This window comes from Odontesthes bonariensis, chromosome 10 (assembly GCF_027942865.1).
Source record: "Odontesthes bonariensis isolate fOdoBon6 chromosome 10, fOdoBon6.hap1, whole genome shotgun sequence".
Lineage (NCBI taxonomy): Eukaryota > Metazoa > Chordata > Actinopteri > Atheriniformes > Atherinopsidae > Odontesthes > Odontesthes bonariensis.
This window is the reverse complement of record NC_134515.1, coordinates 31,972,321-31,988,418: the sequence shown is the minus strand read 5'-3', so window position 1 is coordinate 31,988,418 and position 16,098 is coordinate 31,972,321. Positions and strand designations below refer to the sequence as shown.

At 43.4% G+C, this 16,098-nt stretch overlaps 2 protein-coding genes across 3 annotated transcripts in view; both read right to left on the bottom strand.

Annotated features, from left to right (window-relative positions):
* Nucleotides 1-1,286, bottom strand: part of plekhg5b (pleckstrin homology domain containing, family G (with RhoGef domain) member 5b) — a 79,021-nt gene extending 77,735 nt beyond the window's left edge. Inside the window, exon 1 of one of the 2 annotated variants that reach the window (XM_075475287.1) lies at nucleotides 651-1,286. In XM_075475287.1, the coding sequence (XP_075331402.1) occupies nucleotides 651-732 (82 nt within the window). In that variant the 5' untranslated portion in view covers nucleotides 733-1,286. The remainder of the gene's footprint in view (nucleotides 1-650) is intronic. The other variant, XM_075475286.1, reaches the window with a different exon arrangement.
* Nucleotides 1,287-2,753: 1,467 nt separating this feature from the next.
* On the bottom strand, nucleotides 2,754-15,785 carry nol9 (nucleolar protein 9). The gene is made up of 13 exons (XM_075475283.1): nucleotides 15,602-15,785; nucleotides 14,701-15,231; nucleotides 14,392-14,602; nucleotides 14,170-14,300; nucleotides 13,411-13,546; nucleotides 12,371-12,467; nucleotides 12,054-12,151; nucleotides 7,511-7,678; nucleotides 7,171-7,423; nucleotides 6,955-7,069; nucleotides 6,113-6,287; nucleotides 4,594-4,727; nucleotides 2,754-4,483 (listed from the first exon to the last, which is right to left on the bottom strand). The coding sequence occupies exons 2-13, from the start codon at nucleotides 15,166-15,168 to the stop codon at nucleotides 4,364-4,366; spliced, it is 2,106 nt and encodes a 701-aa protein (XP_075331398.1). The 5' UTR covers nucleotides 15,169-15,231; nucleotides 15,602-15,785; the 3' UTR covers nucleotides 2,754-4,363.
* Nucleotides 15,786-16,098: the final 313 nt, after the last annotated feature.

The window sequence follows — 16,098 nt, the reverse complement described above, 5'->3', positions numbered from 1 at the left end:
TGCATGAACCCATGAACTGCCGGCACTGCATACACTGTCACACACGAACAAAGTCAGAACGCCAGGCACTTTAAAAAAAGAGCTGAAAGACTTTGGCAAATCTGTTAGTGCTCGCATTGCAACTTTAAACTTTGGGCAGTTTTTCTTACAAACTGTGGATTCATTTTCTTATTCTAGACAGAAAGTCCTGTTTAGACAGTGTGGGATCACAGGAGTCCAGGAACACAGCAGTAAATTGTATTTGCTGAAGATTTACAAGTGAGGAATATTAAATCATCTGAATGTTGCCCCCAACATCCTTTAACAAGCGGAACAAACTCCAGATCAGAGATTACTATCCCCACTGACTGAAATATCCCTGCTCGAGGCAGGGATAATTATTCAGGTCACTTGCCAAATCCAGCCATTAGCTTTGATGACCGGAGGAAAGTCTGACACAAAGAACTGGTGCCCGAGGATCAAAGTCAGGAGAGCTGCTCTGTCCCCCCCCTTCCCATCAGGGAGTTACATGTGGCGTTTCTTTTGGGATAAGCGTGCAGGTGACTGATTTTAAAAAGGCTGACCTGTCCAACAGCATGCCTCATTAAGATGAAAAAAACAAAAAAAAAAACAAAGGATCCTCAACAGTTGACCAGATCATTTCTACTCACTCAGTCTCAATCTGAGCCCAAGCCAGCTCATCGGAGGCGACTTGTGCAGAACTGAATTCATGGTCCACTTGTTTGGCACCATCTGTGCACGCAATCCGTCCTGGAACCGACACCAGCTTCTCACAGGTCCGCCGTCCGTCCGTCCGTCCGTCCGTCGGCGTGGCAGGCTCACACGACGATCGCTCCCAAATGTTTGCGAAGCGCTCCGAACTCTATGTCATGTTCATCTTTCCCGTCTCTCGCGGCGTAAAACTACAAGGCAAGCGCGCTCGAGCTGTAGGATGAGGTCGGTGGCGAGCACAATGCCACAGTTCATATCACGGTGAACGCAGGGGAAATAGTGGCAAAAAAAATGCATCCCCCGGTACACACGATGGAAAGTTCGCACCGATCTGGGCACGGCTTTGCGCTAAATGACCTGTTGCCGTCTGCACGCGTGCATAAAGAAATCTCGACGTCCACAGGGAGAGAGAGAGAGAGAAAAAAAATCCTCTGCTGGTGAAGCTCGGTCTGTGCGGGATTACGAGGACAAACCTTCTTCGGGGCCTTTAAAGCCACAGGTCCGTGGATGGATTTCTTTTTTTTTTTATGCCAACTTTACGCAACGCGCAACTGAAGCCGAACGCTTGTTTTTCCGACGCGCAGTCTCACCGCCTCCTCTGATCGGCCATCGCTCCCCCTCCATTCATTCAGACACACTGAACTCCACAAAGACTTTCGTGCGGTTCGTCTCAAGTTGCGCTACGTTGCTGCTAGAGGCGCCAGAGATGCCAACGACACATGCACTCAAAAGCGCGCACGAAGCAGCCCATTCATGTCCTGACTGATTTTTTTTTTGTCCACACAAAATATTCCGATATTTACAGAAGCACGTGCGTTCCCCGAACTGTGGAAAAATAAAAAAAAAAATAAAAAAATTAAATCAATATCCTGAAATAGTGGCTGGAATATTCAGAGGTACCAAGTCATAATCTTGAAATTTTAAATGAGAAAAATAGTAATCTCAGAGATACTGGGTGAGAGTGAGGTCCTGACTACATTTGTTTGTAGAGGGCCCATCTGGGTAGTAAATGAACTGGAAGAATGGACCACATAGGAGACTATCCACAGGTGCCATGTGACAATGTGGGAATGTCCTGAGGCTCAATAATGGCTCCAGTTTAATTGCCCATCTGGGCTGGATGCATGATTATGGACATTATTATGGCATTTCTATCCTCATTTTAATTTCTCATCTAGGTTTCATGTAGGGTAAGGTGTGCCTAAACTGGGTAGTATGTCCAACACACATCTGTCTCGCAGACTTAGTTTCTGTAGGTTATACATGGCACTGAAGGACCTTAAATACAGGTTCCAAGTGGGTCTTCCCATGGATTCCATGATGACACATATAACAAAATGGATCAATAGAATTTCAGAGTAAAATGAGGTTGTTTGACAACCAAGCAGGAGCCGATCAGACTTTTGACGGTTTTCAGTCTACACACACAGGTGACTATTTGCCATTTGTATAATTAGGCGTACTCTTGTACGATATATGTATCTGTTTGAAAAACAGAAAATTCACAACCCGTTTGAAAATCAATTATGAATTGTTAAGATAGGATAATATGAGCTGAACTCAAATACTTGAAGATGGAAAGCTAATTTACGCATCACCTTTCTGTCCCGGGGCCAACCCTGATACAAAAAAAACACGCACATTCACCCTCAGGTACCACACTGGCAGAAGGAGAACATGCACACAGAAAAGTCCCAGCTGAGGTTGGAACCACCAGGAACGTTCTTGCTGTGAAGCGACAGAGAGAACCGCCACAATGTGTGCAGACTGTATGAAAACAGTAGCTTCATGTGTTCTCGTGTTCAACTGAAGTCTTCGAAACCAGACTTATAGGCAATGTGGCCTGATAGAATATAAGCTTTTGAAATGTAGACATATGTAAAATATATGTGATTTCTGGACATTCAAAAGGTTAAAGATGGAGTCATCAGTGACTTTTAAAAGTTTATTAACATATTCTATCAAGACAAATTTGCTCTCAGAATAGAACAAATGTTCATTTAATCTGCAATGTCAGAATATGAACTAATGCAGCCTTTTTTTTTTTTTGAAAAAGTATATTTCCTTCGTACTTTTCTTGTTAAAGCTCAAAGTTAATCAGATCCATACCCTCCACAAATAACAATGAGAATTAAATCAATAGTAATAAAGTAAAAGATACTCTTTTTGTAGATACATTTAACAGTTCCTTTCATAATCAGCTATTCTGGCAAGTAGTTTCTTACCTCAGTAACATATCAGAAAATAGGAGAGATTATTTCAATTTTGGCCAAGTTGGAAGTTTTTTCAATCCCTTACGTTTTGTCTGCTCACCAGCCCAAATACCCAGATTGATTCACTTCAACACACAATAAAGAATTACTACAAAGCCACACAATAAAGATGCTGAAATGCCGCATCTACAGAGGGATTTCGGTTTGGTTTGCACGAGGTCTCTGAGGAAAACATCTGACCTGACAAAGCCAAAACAATGGCTCTGCCAAAATATATCTGTGTTGTTTGTTTGCTCCCAGCCTCAATAGAGGAGCGGGGAACTGCGAACAAAGAGAGGCAGGGAGGGGATGTTTAAACACTCCACTCAGATTTGCAGTTGTTCTCAATTTGCCTCCCAACAACATCATGAATCATTATGGTTAATCACCATCACAGCCCGGTCCACAGACGGTTTTTATTGTAACTTTCCTGCCTTTGAGACACTTTGTCAATTAACATCCTTCGCTGTTCAAAGGTTCAAAGCAAAGGCCGCCATGTTAAAGGTCTGCTGCCCCCTTGAGGAAATAAGCTAGAACCTGCAAACCAACAAAATCTTTATTTATTTATTTATTTTTCTCTCTTGTGTCTCACACAGGTCAACGTAATTGTGAACAAAAGCTTCTGAATGACCTTTAAGTGCAGTAACAAGACAGTGGTCCTTTTGAAGACCTTAAATCAGCTTAACAGCGTTAAAAATGGAGACATTTCAGTAAAGCCTCTGACTGGCATACAAACACAATACTGACAAATCTGCCTGATTTACAGACCCCTACGTAGCCGGCCTTGCCCTCCTCTTCCATGTTTGCTGGAAGTCAGAATAAACCAAGTGGAAAGGGTTTACTGTGGACATTATATCCCAAAACACAAGACAAAAATGAACAGACTACTTGACTAAATCATGGACTATACTGAATAGTGTGATAGATTTAAACTTGCCATTGTTTTGAAGAAATGCATATGTATATATGACTCCTAAGTAACAGGTCCAACAACCACCAGTGATACGATCGATTCAAAAGAAAAGAGCACAAAGTTTGAACCAAATTTGTTTTGCGTTTAATATCTGGCAGGTTTTTACTTCTGGAATGTAACCAGCAAAGAGGAGACGTCAGACAAGAGCTTCAAATACAAGGTTATGTATTCTATCGTTGTCCGCATGCGAGATACAGAAACTTTAAACTCCTTCTCGGTGCCACCAAATGTCTGTGCAGGAGCTGGTTGTAAGACGCGAGCGCGAAAAAGCTGAAGACAGGTATGAGGATGGCAGCCATCTCCTCCAGCAGAGTCCAAACTCGGCTTCAGTTGTGCACATTCACAGGACTGGCCTGCCTGCCTGTCTGGTTTGTTGTATGACAAGTCAACAAATGTAAAAGGCAAAAAGAATTGCTGTGAAGAAATGTCATTGCATTCCTTTTTGACTGGGCCTCGTAAGTCCCTTGAAGACTCTCAACTTTCCTGCACCAGTGAGATCAAAGCTGTAGTCTGTAGTGACGTAGGGCGTCTCCCCTTCGAAGCCAGGCTGTAACAGAAAAACACTTTCCAAGTTAAAAATGAGGACAGATATCGATGCACCACTTTATAACCAGTCCTAGCATTTAAAAACACATTGTGTATAAACTGGCGACTGACCTGTGTTGTGAGGACGCAGGAAGGCAACGAAATCGCTCCCAAAAGGAGGCAGTTGACCTTCCGGAGGACGGAGGGATCTACAGGGGTCAGCAAGAAGTACAAACCTCGTGCCATATCGATACCTCGAAGAACGCCTGGAGGATATTACAAGGTAGTACACATCCAATCTCAACAGTTATGCAACCAAAAACATAAAATTAAACACAAACATTCCGTCTCTGGGATCATAAGATCAAATTCCATCTTCACCAGCCCAACCGAACATTAGCCTGGAATAACAATTTGCTTGATTTCAATGAAAATCCCTAAACTATCATATTGGGCTTAAAGGAACAACATGAGGGATTTACTGACATCTAGTGGTGAAGTTGCATACTTCTGCAAACAATTCAATACCTCAATGGCTCAAACGGGAAAAGGAGTAAGTGACACTTTATTATGCAGGAACTGTCTTTGCATATGAAAGCCCAGGAGCCTTTATATACCAGGTGATCTGTATTATGATTTAAACTCTGAAAATGGTTGGACCTGAAATGTCAGCTTTTATAAACTGCTTTACAAAAGTGTAAAAAGCTAAGTTTATGTTGTGCAATAAAACTGACATCACTATACAGAGTTAGTTGGCTGCTTTAGTGCGGTTCTGTCTGGTCGGACATCTCACGAAACTGCGTAGTTATGTTTGTGCATGAGTTATGGACTTCCTGTACGCCTCCTTCTGATGCTATTCTCGCAGTGTAGCAGAAAGCGGTCACTTTCTCAGCAGTGACACCTAACGTAATGGCGTTGTGATGTCACAATTTGTTGACATAATGACCAATGCACACGGATACTGTACATCTCAGTTCGACACAAAGAGTTAGCACTTTAATACTGTTCTACATACTGAACTTGTGTGTGTTGAAAACAAAGTAAAACCTCGTTTCCACTATGCAGTCCGGTACAGGTCGGTTCAGAACGGTTCGCTTATTTCAGTGTTTCCACTACCACGAAAGCGCACCGGTCCCATGGTACCCGTTAACATTTTTGTAACCGTGCTGCTTGGGGTACCGAGCACACAGGACCGGTTCCAGGCTCTGCTCTCCGTTGTTGGTGAGGAGGCTGTGCAGCGGGAGCTCGATGGCGCTGTGCCAAACCAAAAAGTTTTCCAGCTGATTGCTGAAAAAATGGCAGAGAGTGGTTTCAACCGGACCGCGAGCCGTTGTCGCATTAAGCTGAAGAAGCTTCGGAGGTGGTTCGAAATTATGGAAGTTATTTGTTATTTGCTATTTACGCTTCGGCCCGCACTCCACCCACCCCTGAGGGTCCCCTTTGTACAGTGGGAACGCAAGCTGACCCCAAAGCGACCCGACCTGTACCGTACCGTTCTGAACCGACCCGTACCGGACTGCATAGTGGAAACGAGGTTAAACATTTGGTTGGTTTCGTAATCATAATTCATTTTTATACACGCAGTAGTGGACTGCAAGTTAAACAAGGAGAACAAACAAAAAAAAAAAAAAAAAAAAAAAAGGAAACGTACCAAAGCCAACACAAGGGCAGATGGGTGCCTGTGACAGCAGGACAGGACCTCCTTTGCTTGCCACCTTCTCTGCCAGGCAGCAGAGTCCCACCAGACTGGCATTAGCAGCATAAAACATGTGGGTGGGAATGACCTCACAATGGATCACACCCAACGCTACAGCTGTATTAGGCACCTGTGGGTACAGAGAGGGAGAATCGTTTTGTGGTGGTCGACACGTTATTTCTCCATTTTTGTTTCACGAAAAAAAAGTGACATAAGAAGAGTATGTTTTCAAACTATTCCCTTGATATCAATGCGTCCAGCCACCTGCCGATAGCCGCACCTGTTACGGTGTTTACTGCTCGGAAGCAGGGGAGTGCTCGGTCTGCTCTTCGGTCTGCACAGTTTACATTGGACGCATTGATATCAAGGGAGGCAAAAATAGCGCCAAGCGATGCGAGGTCTGACTTTTTCATGCAAAACGATTTTGTGATGCAAATGTATTACTCTTTTGACCGCATATTGTTTTGAGAAGCAAGACGCTTTATTTGTTTAGCCCCAGCCAACTAGCCGGACTACCTTCGTCAACGCCAAAACTCGCCTGGAACTCGGCTCACAGGACGCAGCGGGGGGTAAGTCAATGTTCATAAATGATATTGCTAATATGGGATGTCATACAGCTTCATGTCAAAAGAGGCAAACTATCCCTTTAATAGGGCAGCCCTTTGGTAAATCATTCTGAACGCTTGTGATTGTGATCCTACAGATTCTATTCCAGCAACGGTCTAATGAGATCAAAATGGAAAGAAATAAATACTGGGATTCTGTTCAACAAATGCAAGCGCATGTTTCTCATGTACCTGGTATGGGGTGAGGCTGTGCAGAGGTCTAACTGGTCCAGGATCAGGAGACTGCAGCTGACTCAGGTAAGCCAGCAATGACAGCTCTCTGTGTTCATTAGTGCGCTGGTGTTTCCTGTCAAATACATCAATGTAACATGAAACCAGGGGTTTGGAGCACTGAAAGCTTTCAACCTTCATATCAAAACCAACTCAAGATGACAGGCGTGCACTTACGCTGTTCCTTGCCGCCCCACACCTTGAAAATCTGATTGTACAATATGGTGAGAGTAGTTTCTAGGGGGGCAGTGGCTCTCCGTAAACTCGTCCAGGGCAGTCTGGGAAGGTGGGTGCGTCTGGCAGCCCTGTGCTGTCCTCAGGAACTCTGGAGTGAGCGCGGGACACTGGGTGGTACCGCTATGACTGAGCTGGATGACATGGGAAACTGGGAGGAAGCGAATAATGTCCACCAACAGCTGGAGTCCAAATCCTGTGGACAGCGAGGACAGACATTTCTTACTGTTTCTTTAGTTGTCAATATAGCTTCAGTTTGTAACAGAGGGGAGCCCGAGCTGACCTTTGACCCAGCCCATTGTGTTGATAATGACGGGCGTCTCTCTGCTCTGGGGGCGACGACGCCACAAGGACTTCAGAGATTCCAGGTAACGGTCCAAGTCAGACTCGCATGACGACTGACCGTAGAAGATGGTGTGCTCTGGTGTGCGCTGGTGTGTGAACGGAGGACCTGAAACACAACACAGCACAAGCCTTCTGATACTTCCAAACTCAAACATGCTGAGAAGACGTTCTGGATACACATTAAAGTCTCATGATGCCACCTTTCAGCAAATTAATGTTAATCTTTAATTTCCACAGAATGTATTTTTCAGGCGACAGCTAAAAAATAAAGACCACACAGATCATTCAGGCTTACCTACTATCACAATAGGTTTTTCAGTACTCACAGGCTGGTTAAAGCTTGATTTATACCTCTTTTAACTGCCCTTGCGCTTGCATCTTGCGCTTGCGTTAATGGCTCGAGACATTTATGCTTCATTTTGCTTTGTCGGCGGTTGCATGTGCTGCATGGCGATTCACCGCCAGGACAGTAGGTGGAGCAGCGGGTTTTTTCAATGACAAGCCTACTATGATGAAAGGAAATTCACCGCCAGGACCTCTTCGGCAAGTCTCTCTTCGAGTGGATTCATGCCTCTTCTTCTTCTTCGCTTACTACCTTGGCGTTCGAAAACAGCGGTCTTCTATTAGGGGATGAAACCGGAAGATGAACACACCGCCGGATGTGATGTAGATAGTGGCTTGCGCTCGCGTCTTGCGTGAAGTTTAGAAAATCGAGGTGACACACGCAAGCACGCAAGGGGGGGCTTGCAACCGCGCAAGGGCTTGCGTTGTGTCTTGCGCCTTGTCTTGCGTCACCGACCATTAGTGCTGGGCGGTATACCGGTTCACACTGAATACCGGTTTATAATTTCATTATGATATGAATTTTTAATATACCGCCATACCGGTGTATTTGATTACACAACGGGGGAAACGCTGCGTCGCGCAACATTGTTTGAGACGGGACCCTTTTCAGTGTTGCGCTTCTAAACACGCATGTTTACTGTCTAATTTTAACGCTATTTAAAAAATACTCGGATTCATTAAGCTGCATTTCCTTTCCCTGCTCTCCCTCCGTCTCTGTCAGTCACGCGTCTCTCTCACATAGCCTACACACACACACACACACACACACACACACACACACAGCCCCTCCCCTCCGTGCACACCGCGTGTGTCTCCATCAGCGAGATCATGCCTGGAAGCTTGCTAGCTTCAGCGTCACGTTAGATTAGCTCAACAGAAAGAAACTTTATAAAGTCACACATTAAAAAGTCCTATAAAAATATTTTTAATACAATGTTGTCCCGTCCCAACCCGACCCATAGCAAACAAGCGATTACGCCTTCTTTATAAAGTTAACTAGTCGCAAGTTTGCCGTAAAAAAAAAAAAAAAATGTAGTTGGGTTGTCGAGGTCTAAACACTAGCAGCTGTGAATCAAATAAATTAGGTTTTTTAAACTCTTACACTGAATGTTTGCTGCTTCAATCCAGATGAGTATTGAAAAATATTTTCCGCGATTGAAAAAGAGAAGTGCGTGTTGAGGATGAGGACCAGCCTGAACCGGAGGTATCAGTCTGAAACAGAGCTGAACAGTCCGACCAGTGTAATTAGCTATGTTATTAATTTGTTTACAATGAAGATGTGAATATTAATACAATAAAGTTCTGTGTGACCAATTATTAACAAAGGAATTATTTTGAAGAGTTTTTATCTTAATTTTTAATTCTGTTCTCAATCTGTAGAAAATGCTGTGAACACCTAATTATGCATGAAAAAAAAATACCGTGATATGTATTTTTGGTCATACCGCCCAGCACTACCGACCATAAATTGACCTTAAGTGTCTACTGTTTTAAATTTGAAGGGAACTTCTGCTGCCACAGCTGCCACAGGCTTGTATCAGCCTGTGTACCTAGAATATAACCAAACTGACACAACAGCTATTGTGTTTAAACTTACTTTGAGGAGTTTTTCTGTTCTTTGCTATTTTTTTTAAGACAATGTTGCAGTTCTAAAGTCAAGATTTTACTGGTGCAAAGCTGTTGCCTAGAAAATGACCTGCTTGTAAGTTAGCCTGTTCATGTTGGTGTCACAGAGGCACAGAAGGCAAAATGAATAGAACAACTGCCTCAGCTGGTTAGTTTTTAAGTTGATCATGTCATCAAGAAACTCCAATAAACATGGAGGTAAATTTTGGGTTGTTGTCACGCTTTGAGAGCCGCTTCTTTAAAACAGGTGCTTGACAGCAAATATACAGATAAAAATGTTCTAAATGTATATGCTGTCAGACTCTTCAGCTGCTGTACTTCTGCCTGCTTTTTTAAACCAGAGGATGCAGACTGCATTCTACTCTGGGTAAAGCTGGAGTTACAGTTGACGCGTCGCTCACGGCGCAGCCCACCCGTGACGTCAAAACAACATTTCAGGCCTGGCGCTTGCCTTGAAAAGACGGCGCAGCGCGTTGTCGTGCACCAGTCGATTTTTAACTTGGCTGCGCCGAGAACGACGAACCGGATGGACCAATGTGAGACTAGGCTCAGTCAGGATGTGTGTTTGTACAGGCAGCTGTACGAAACTGCAGTGAAACAGCACAGGGAGCACGTAAACTCCCAAAACTGGTGGACAGAGATTGGCAGAACTTTGGGGAAAGAGGGAGAGTTCTGTAAGAATGTGTGGAAGAAGCTACGGGACAGATACGTGAAGGCAAAGAAGAGGGCAGAGACTCCAAGTGGTGATGCCGGGGGCTTCAGACCTTCACCTCTTTTAACTGAATTGTCTTGGCTCACGAACTTCGTGAAACACAGAAACACACAAAGCATTTCATCTCCCAGATACTGCAGCAGTATCATTGATGAAAGTGTTCCTGCTCTTGACAGTGGCATCGTTTTCTTCTCGACTTTCTTCGCTGTAGAGTAGCGGCAACCTTCACGTAGCAGCGACACCTCTGTGACGGAGAAAATTGCAACTACTGGCGCATCGACTTGCGCCACCACATATAGCCGGCACGAAATCATGACGTCATCAACACAGTTCGCGCTAGCAGACGCGGCAACCATGCTAGAGCCTTAATACATTAGCCACATTCGCACTGTAGGAATCTTTGGCAGTTCCTGTAACCTTTTCAGGAACGGGGCCGTTTTTTCCCGCATTCGCACATACAGGAACTTGGGACCATCTCCCTCAGTTCCTATAACCATTTTAGCTCCTTCTCCGAGGTCGGGTCTTTTCTGGGTTCTATAGGAACACATCTGACGGAGGTGTTTGGTGGTTGGTAGCTAGCCCCTTGTCATGCTGTCACGGCTGAAATGTTTCCTCATACGACACGGACACAACCTGCGCGTGTTTAATAAGTTAAACTTACACGTCGTCTCCTTTGTCTGGGCGCTCTGCTCTCCTTCCTTCATGAAACCAAGAATTATGGCCTGCGCTCGATCCTTCGTCTCCTGACTCTCTGTGAGCTCTTCCAGCCTCCATGTTAGACACCTGATGTGATTGTCCATGATTAATATCACCATCATGCAGACCATGAACACAGTGGCCTCCCCGCTTTCCATATTAGCTTCTTTGTGGTGTTTTTTCTTCTCTCCTTACTTTTACCGGGTTTTGTTTTGTTTTGTTGTTGAATGTGGCGCTAAAGTAACACGTCACTGTCGCAGACGGTTGAGTCACATCAGTCTCTATCAGGTCCCGACTCATGTGAGAATGCAAACTGAAACAGTTCCGCTGGGAAAGGACAGTTTTCAGAACGAAATTCGAGGAGGACCGTTCTTAGAACGGCTCTGTCCGAATGCGGCTATAGATGTTGGAAAAATACCTCAAACAAGCCACTTCATGAGGGTAAAAAAAGCCTCTTGTGTTTGCTCTTGCAAACGAGAAAACATTTTGTGTGCCGAGACGCTTCGAGTTAGCAAAGACATAAATCTCTGCTTTGCATTCATCTCTGTGGCTCACTGCGGAAAGCCATGAGTAAGAGGTGTGGTTTTGCTCATTTTCGGCTCAACACGCATTCGCTTGTGAAGCCATCAGGTGGTCCAGTTGGAAGGGGGCTGCAGGAGCGGCTACTTTTCACAGTTTACATCTCGAGTTTTACAAAAATCCCAGAACACTACTATAATGCATTTTCATCAAAATTTCATGAAGACATTTTATTTGCTTTCTTACAGAATTAGAAGAGAAGCCGATATCCCTCTCCTATCCTACCTAATGAACACAAAGCCTTGAGAGGATATTTGTTGCGATTTGGCGCAACATAAACAAACTAAGCTAGAGCTCTGTATTTGTATAATGTCTTAAAAAAATAAATCAATTTAAACATATAACATTGTACCTCTAACATCAGCACTGACTATGAGGCTGTGGACTTTTATGTGGTTTTAGAGAAGTGTTTAACTGCATCCAATACTACACAATAAACAAACCAACAAAATAACAACAGCGGCATTGAGTAAAAAAAATGTGCAGCAACTAGAGAAGAAGAGGAAAAAAAAAAAAATCATACCCAGAAGTGGCTCACTGACGGTCAGCAAAGACAGACAACCAGCAGGGGTGAATTCTGTTTGACCAAGGTCCCCTTCCAAATAGTCCACACTAGCAGTACTACCAGAAAATAAAATAAAGAAATATCACAACATGCCATTATTTGTTTGTTTTTTTACAAAGAAACAGAAGACGAGCAGCAATACAGCAAGAACGAGGTAAGCATCAGCTTCAGCACTTAATCTCATTGAGAGGGATGGACAATCATACAAATAGTATAGAAACACCAGGAAACATTTAATGTGCAAATAAAAGCAAAGTGTCTTCGTGAAAACTTACTGATTTAGTAAGGTATTGACGAGGAAGCGGATAAATGTCGACTTGCCCACATTCTTGATCCCACATACAAGGATAACAGCACAACCTTCCATGTCTCCTGTCAATGGAAGATATGTCTCTGGTGAGTCTCCAGGTAACAGCTGCACATGAGTGTGTGTTTACTTGTGTGTGTTAGTTGCATGCGTGCGACGGTTTCAATGTCAGCTTCTGACTTTCGCTGCAGCACTCAACAAAAACATATGAAGCCAACCAATGGTAATCCTCATGGGTGGCGCTCGGCCCACGATACAGCAAAAGTACCCCAGAGATATGATGCCAGTTAGGAACGTGTGCTCGTCTTATGGTGGAGCCAGGCGGCATCATTATAGTATACATAACAACTACTAAGAATTTATTGAGACATGGACACCCTTAAAAGTAAATAACATCTATTTATTGGAAATGAAACTAAATGAATTATAAACTATATCTGCATAGCTTTTAAGCTTTTTAAACAAAATATTGCACATGGCAGATATGACATATTTACAGCAGAAGACACGGGGCACAAGGACATGACATGTGATAAACAACAGCTCGTTTCAACCAAGTTTTCCTATAGGTGAATAAAGACAACTATGATGATTATGCAGAGACAATCTTGCAATTGCAATGATGCTATTAATTGGTAATGTTGACAGGTTAAACTCTAGCTAACTCCAATGTTCTCACATTCTTTATGTGAATGAGTTTTCTGGAAATCGATCTCTTCAGACAGTGATGTATTGAAACTGAAAACTCAGTGCAGAAGATGAAATTATATTCTTAAATGAGTGTTTTAATGTTTCACCAAAGATATTTTACTTGTCATTGCTCATAAGAGACAGCAGAATGAGCAATACATCCATCATGGTGCCTTTGAGATCACGAAAACAAGATGTGACTTTGATAACCCTCCGTGCACTGAACCCCGTGCAGCTGCAGCATCAACAAGAACTGTGATAGAAATGTTCACGTGTGAAAGTGTTCCAGAGGTGTCACAGAGTCTAGCGAGTGCTCACCTTTGCATGCGTTCACCACCATGTTGAGGGCATCTCTGTAGCTCCCGGACGTTTTCAGGCCCTCGATGGTGCTGGCCAGGGGAATCATACCCAAACCATTGAGTGGAGTGTCAAGCACAGCTGACATGAGTTCACCCTGCAAACATGCGGTAAGCAAGCGCTTTAGTTTGTGTGGCATTTGAAAATGACCTTAACATTAACTTACAGATGAGTGACAGATTATAGCTAAAACTAACATGAAGAAAAATTCTTATGTGGTTGGACTTGGACAGGTTACTGTATATGTAAATGTAAATGTATTTTATTTATACAGACAATCCTTACGATGTACCAAAGTGCTTTACACCAGGTAATAAATAAAGAGAAGAATAAGTAAAAACAAATAAAAACAATAAAAGAACAGTGAAAGCAATAAAATACAACAAAATCAAATAAGATTAAATAAGATAAAAGTGTCCTCATACTACTGGGTATTAAAAGCAATCCTAAATAAGTAGGTTTTTAGCATAGATTTGAAGAGGCCCAGGTCAGAAATAAGACGCAGCTCGACGAGGAGCTTATCCCAGAGCCTGGGGGCAGCGACAGAAAAGGCTCGGTCACCCCAGTGTTTGTATTTTGACCTGGGCACTTCCAGCAAAAATTGATTTGTTGACCTCAGAGCTCTACCAGGATTGCGAACTGTTAAAAGCTCAGATAAATATGATGGGGCGAGGCCGTTAAGTTTAAAAACAAACATTAAAAGTTTATCATCCGTCTTACCATGGTGGGGCTGAACAATTCACTGAGATCTGCAAAGCTTGACAGAAAGCGTGTCAGAGGTGTCTCCATTGGTTCCAGTAGGATGACGGACGACGTTGACGTCATCTTCTTTAGCAATTTTTTCCGTGACGCTGCAAAAAGGAGATTCTCATTATTTTCTAAGCAACGGCAGTTCAGTGTCCAGTCCCGATATATACTTCTACAAGGAGGTGAGCTGCTTACCTGATGAAAGATACTTCTGAAGGATGTGCGAAGCCTCTGCTCGGTCATCTCGGGCGTAATCAGAGCTTTCCAGTGCTCTAATCGTGAGGGGACAGTGTGAAGCTGGGGAGAAGAGGGGGTACGACTTCTGGCCCTCTTCAATGGTGAATCCCATTACTTCTACACGACCATATAGACAGGTCAAAAGGCACTTCCCACGGAAACACAGGGTCTGCAGGGAAAGTAATGCAATCATAGAAATCCTGTAGTCATGGAGATTATTACTGCTGCATTTGTTGATTCTACGAAAAAAAATGCTCTGAAGCATACCTGATGTTTCTGCATAACCAGCACTGAGCGGTTTTGTCTGTCATCTCTTTGTGCACAGTGATGGAGAGCCTCTCCCTCCAGTCTACCTGGCTGGGCATCCTCCATGTCGCCTGAGATTTCCACATGTCCGTTCCCATGAAACGACTGGGAATACTCCTTCCAGTCCTTCAAGTCCTCCGTCTCTTCTTCCAAGGTAAACACTGAACTTCCGTTAGCTTGAGAGTATGGTTTCTTAGATCCAGACTCAAGAGAGACTGTCTTGTGCTCAGATAGAGTCTTTGCTTTATTTTTTAGCCTCTTGACAGAGGCTTTTTTCTTCACAGACACCTGGTGCTCCTTTATTATACTGACCATGACCGGACTGGAGTTGAGATCAGACGACTTGATGGGAGGCCTGCATCGTCTGCCCTTCACATCCTTCCATTTCTGAGATTTACCTTTTATCTGAGTGTGTTTGTTCACCTTCATGATCCTGTAGTTTGTGAGCGATGAGGTGTGTGGTGATAGTGGAAAACAAAGGTGGTGGAGGGCCTGCGAAGAGAGAAGCAACGTGTTTGATCAAATGCCGTTTCTTTGGCTCTAGAACAAAGGATGTCAACAAACGACATACAATTTGACAAGCTGTTTGTTTAAAAAACAAGTTAGCCATAGCTAGTTTCACTCTTGTGACAGACAGTTCAATGGCCGTGTAAACACAAGTTAAACACCCACGTTTCTAATTAAGTGAAACTGAATCACGAATCCATTCACCAAACAAAATAACCAAAAGGCAGACGATAAAGGAACCTGGGCTTTAAACTTGGTGTGAAGTTATCATGGCTAACATCACATACTACAGCCTTTACAATAACTAGCATTAGCTGCTAGCTAATATTGTTGCAGTCTGATAGATTAAACGTACCCCCCACGTGGGAAAAAAGGTTGCAGAGGTTCAGAAAGCGCCCTTTGTGGCTTTACTGGCAGGGAAATTTGTATAGTTCATTCATGTGAATCCAAGAAGCTGGGCAGTTGTTCATACAGCACTGCTAGCTGGCTAGCTTGCGTGTGTGAGCCACACAGACGCGGTGTTCTGACATTGGATCAGCCGGAAGGACCAGCTGAAGTAATTGGTTGTTAGGCAACAGAACTCCAAAGCAACGTAGTGTACCTCTCCAACTGATCCAATCTAGCACTTACCGCTGCTACTAAATGGTCGACTATAGTTTTTCCAGGAGTGTCATTATTTACAAAGAAGTATTTAAGAAAATACTCTTCATCTATACATTTGTCAAATGAGATGAAATATTAAAAACAATTTATTAACAATTTATAACTATCAAGGCAACATTCTTATAGTTAATTTTCAAAATATTAGCGTTTAACACCGGGCAACAAAAACATTTCCCGGAGTTTTGACGT